At 41.5% G+C, this 3,415-nt stretch overlaps 1 protein-coding gene across 1 annotated transcript in view; it reads left to right on the top strand.

The window, feature by feature from the left end:
* The window catches only part of LOC107084663 (protein HIRA), a 25,770-nt gene extending 24,008 nt beyond the window's left edge, over positions 1 to 1,762 (top strand). The window contains exon 25 of the mRNA XM_015374590.1: positions 105 to 1,762. Coding sequence (XP_015230076.1) covers positions 105 to 221 — 117 coding nt within the window. The 3' untranslated portion in view covers positions 222 to 1,762. The remainder of the gene's footprint in view (positions 1 to 104) is intronic.
* Positions 1,763 to 3,415: the final 1,653 nt, after the last annotated feature.

Genomic DNA, 3,415 nt, shown 5'->3' with positions numbered 1-3,415 from the left:
GCCGCGTCCTCTCCGTGTCTCTCTGTCGCCGCGTCCTCTCCGTGTCTCTCTGTCGCCGCGTCCTCTCCGTGTCTCTCACGCCGCGTCCTCTCTGTCTCCTCCAGGGTCTCCACAAGCGGGAGTTGCTGAGGGAAGTTCTTCCCGTCATCGGAGAGAATTTGCGCTTTCAGAGACTTTTCACGGAGTACCAGGACCAGCTGGAGCTGCTGCGCATCAAATAGACCCAGACTGACCCAAACACACTGATCCCCGTCAGGTTTGGCCCCGCCCCGCCCGGCCAGACTCCCACCGCCTCCATGGAGTCCTCCTTCAGCTCAGGTGTTTGGTGGGACCTTCAAACATGTCTGCCTCGGTTTGGACGCCGGGCCTCTTCAGAACCCGTCACGCTTCTTTCCAGGTTTCCCTCTGACCGGACCTTCTGACTCTGCTCTGCGTCTGCTGGTCCGTGACCTCGCCACGCCTTCTGGGTTTTTACATCATGACTTTCTGGAGTTAATATCAGGGAGACGGCGAGTTCTGGTCACATCCTGCTGCTGTTCTGGGCAGAACGTTGGAACCAAAGGACGTCTGTGATCTTTGGAGCTCCTGGCAGAGAAGCTCAGTGAGTTTTTACAGGAAGTTACGCCTGAGAGCACATAGCTGGGTCCTCTGATGGGAGCCAGTTCTCCCACAGCAGACGCATGGTTCCCACCACTTCCTGGGTGCTGATCTGAACATCATGTAGATGAATTATAAGGTGAAAGACGTGAAGAAACCTCAGTTTAAAATCAGGAAGTTCAGAAATATTCAAGGTCTCAATCTTCATCATGAAGCATCAGTGGAGATGGAAACATAAAAACATCTTTAAATAATTTCTCTCATTAATGTTTTGGTTTGTGGAGCGATGAGAAGAACTGACCTGAGATCAGAAACAGTTCTGCCACCAGGTGGCAGCAGCGCTCAGTGTGTCGCAGCTTTATCGCTCCCCCCCAGCTGTGGACCAACCGCTCCTTCCGTTAGCGTCGCTGGTTTCTCCCACTGCTTCTTCTTTCTGTTTTACCACATTTGTACATTTGTTTTTTTCTGTTTTTTATGATAAAAAAATAACAGAAATTTTGTTTTGGAGCAAAAATGGAAATTAAAAGCAGAATTGATGAGTTTGTTAATTTCTTGGTTTTGGATTTTATTTCCTCCTAAAGACAAAAAGATTCAAACTGTTTATCCAATAATTATTTATACTTCAGAGGAATTCATGCAAATCTGATCGATGCGTTTCTACCTACTGATGGAGCGAGCTGAAGATTAGGGTGATGGTAAGGAGGTCTACCACACTTTTTCACACAGACTTGTTTTTGAAGTTTTGTGAGAAAAAGCAGTGCGTACGTTTCTGAAACCGAAACACTGATAAGAATCAAAACCAGATTGAGATGAAGATGTAATCAAAACAAACGCTGCTCTGTGTTTGCAAAGTCTCAATGCTTTTTCAAGCAACTAATCAGTGAATCATTTTATAATTACAACAGAAAAGGCTGTTAAACATTTACAGTGCAGTTTAACTTTTAATCTATGCACTAATAAACATTAGCACCTGTGCTTTTCATTAGACTAAAAGGTAAACGGATGATATAAAATGACCTCCTGTAGTTTTTAATGACAGCTGGAGGTCGTCTGCAGCAACGCTGAGAGAACATCCGGATAAAGACGATGGAAGGAGGAAAATATTCACATTTAAAGGAACATATTCGGGTTTTTTGGGGTTTTTTTTTCACTGCTGTCTGGAAAATACGGAGCCCCTAAAGGGACATGGAGGGGAAAAAAAGATCTCGCAAAAAATAAACTCTTGCGAGATCCTGCAATACTTTTGCAGGATTTCGCAATACTTTTGCGAGATCCCACAATAGATTTGTGAGATAAACTTTTGCGAGATCTCGCAAAAATATTGCGGGATCTCGCAAAAGTTTATTTTTTTGCGAGATCTCGCAATACTATTGCGGGATCTCGCAATACTATTGCGGGATCTCACAAAAAAAACTTTTGTGAGATCCTGCAATAGTATTGCGAGATCTCGCAAAAGTTTATTTTTTTGCGAGATCCCGCAATACTATTGCGGGATCTCGCAAAAAAATAAACTATTGCAAGATCCCGCAATAGTATTGCGAGATCTTGCAAAAAAAGAAAGTATTGCGAGATCTCGCAAAAGGTTATTTTTTGCGGGATCTCGCAAAAATTTATTTTTTCCCTCCATGTCCCTTTAGGGGCTCCGTAGGAAAACAATAGTTTAAATCTGATTTTTTTTTTTTTTTTTTGCTGAATAAAGTTTACTTGAATTAAAGGTCCAATTTCCTGCTTTTCTAACTTTTCCAAAGTCAACTAAAGGTCATTATTTCTTCTTATCCAGAAGCTTTTTTCCTTCAGTGAGACGCTTCCTCTCTATGACACCCTGGGTAGAGCTACAGCACATAGACACAGCACATGTAAGCTATGCTACCTACTGCTAGTTGCTATAGCAGTGCTTCTATACACTAAGCTGGAGGAAAAGGTGATTTTTTTTTTTTTTGTACTTTAATTTTGATAAGATTTTCCAGAATACATCACCAACACAAAAAAGAGGCAATAAAACCAAAATAGAAAAGTGTTAATTAACATATATATATATATATATATATATATATATATATATATATATATATATCGCAACGATCACAGTGAAAAGCAATCGAAATGGAGAGGTCACAAAGGGAGGGGTACGAAAATACAACAAGGAAGAAATTTTAATTATGAACTGTTTTTAGGTGTATAGGTTACAAAGTAGGGAAGGTGATTTTAAGGGTTTAAGATGATGAAATAAGCTGCAGATAGTGACTCGGTTTAATGACGTGTTTTTAGTCCAGATACCAAACCTGAGACTAAACCAAGACCAGAGTAACACATCTATGATTAACTCGTTAAAATGCCATTTTTGAGTGATTTTTTTTGCTTCCTTTGCTAATTGACCTGCGGAGGCTCAGCTGTGCAGGATGATAAACAGTGTTACATAGAATGAACTCAAATTAAGGCCGACAGAAGTCGCTTTACGCTTCAATATATTCAGAATTTTTCCTTGACGCTGACCTTTTGATTTCATGTTTATCAAATCTGTATAAAAACGATAACTTTATATGGCCGGACCTGAGCTGATAAACTCAGTGAGTTCTGCTCTAAAGAAAACACTCATTTCTTGCCTCGCAGTGGAAAACTGGTTTAAACAAGTTTTGCTTACTAGATAAGTTGAACTGAAAAATGACTCCCCCACCCACTGAGCTAAAGCTTCATCAGAGCGTCATTCCTCCAGGACTCTTACTGCGTTCCCTGTCTCATCTTAACCGGTCCAGAAGACCGCCATGCTGAGCCTGGTTCTGCCAGAGGTTTCTTCCCTAAGGGGAGTTTTTCCTCTCCA

The sequence above is a fragment of the Cyprinodon variegatus genome, unplaced genomic scaffold (assembly GCF_000732505.1).
Source record: "Cyprinodon variegatus isolate N-32 unplaced genomic scaffold, C_variegatus-1.0 Scaffold105, whole genome shotgun sequence".
Taxonomy (NCBI): Eukaryota; Metazoa; Chordata; class Actinopteri; order Cyprinodontiformes; family Cyprinodontidae; genus Cyprinodon; species Cyprinodon variegatus.
Note: the sequence above shows the minus strand (reverse complement) of the source record. Positions and strands in the feature narration are given on the sequence as shown.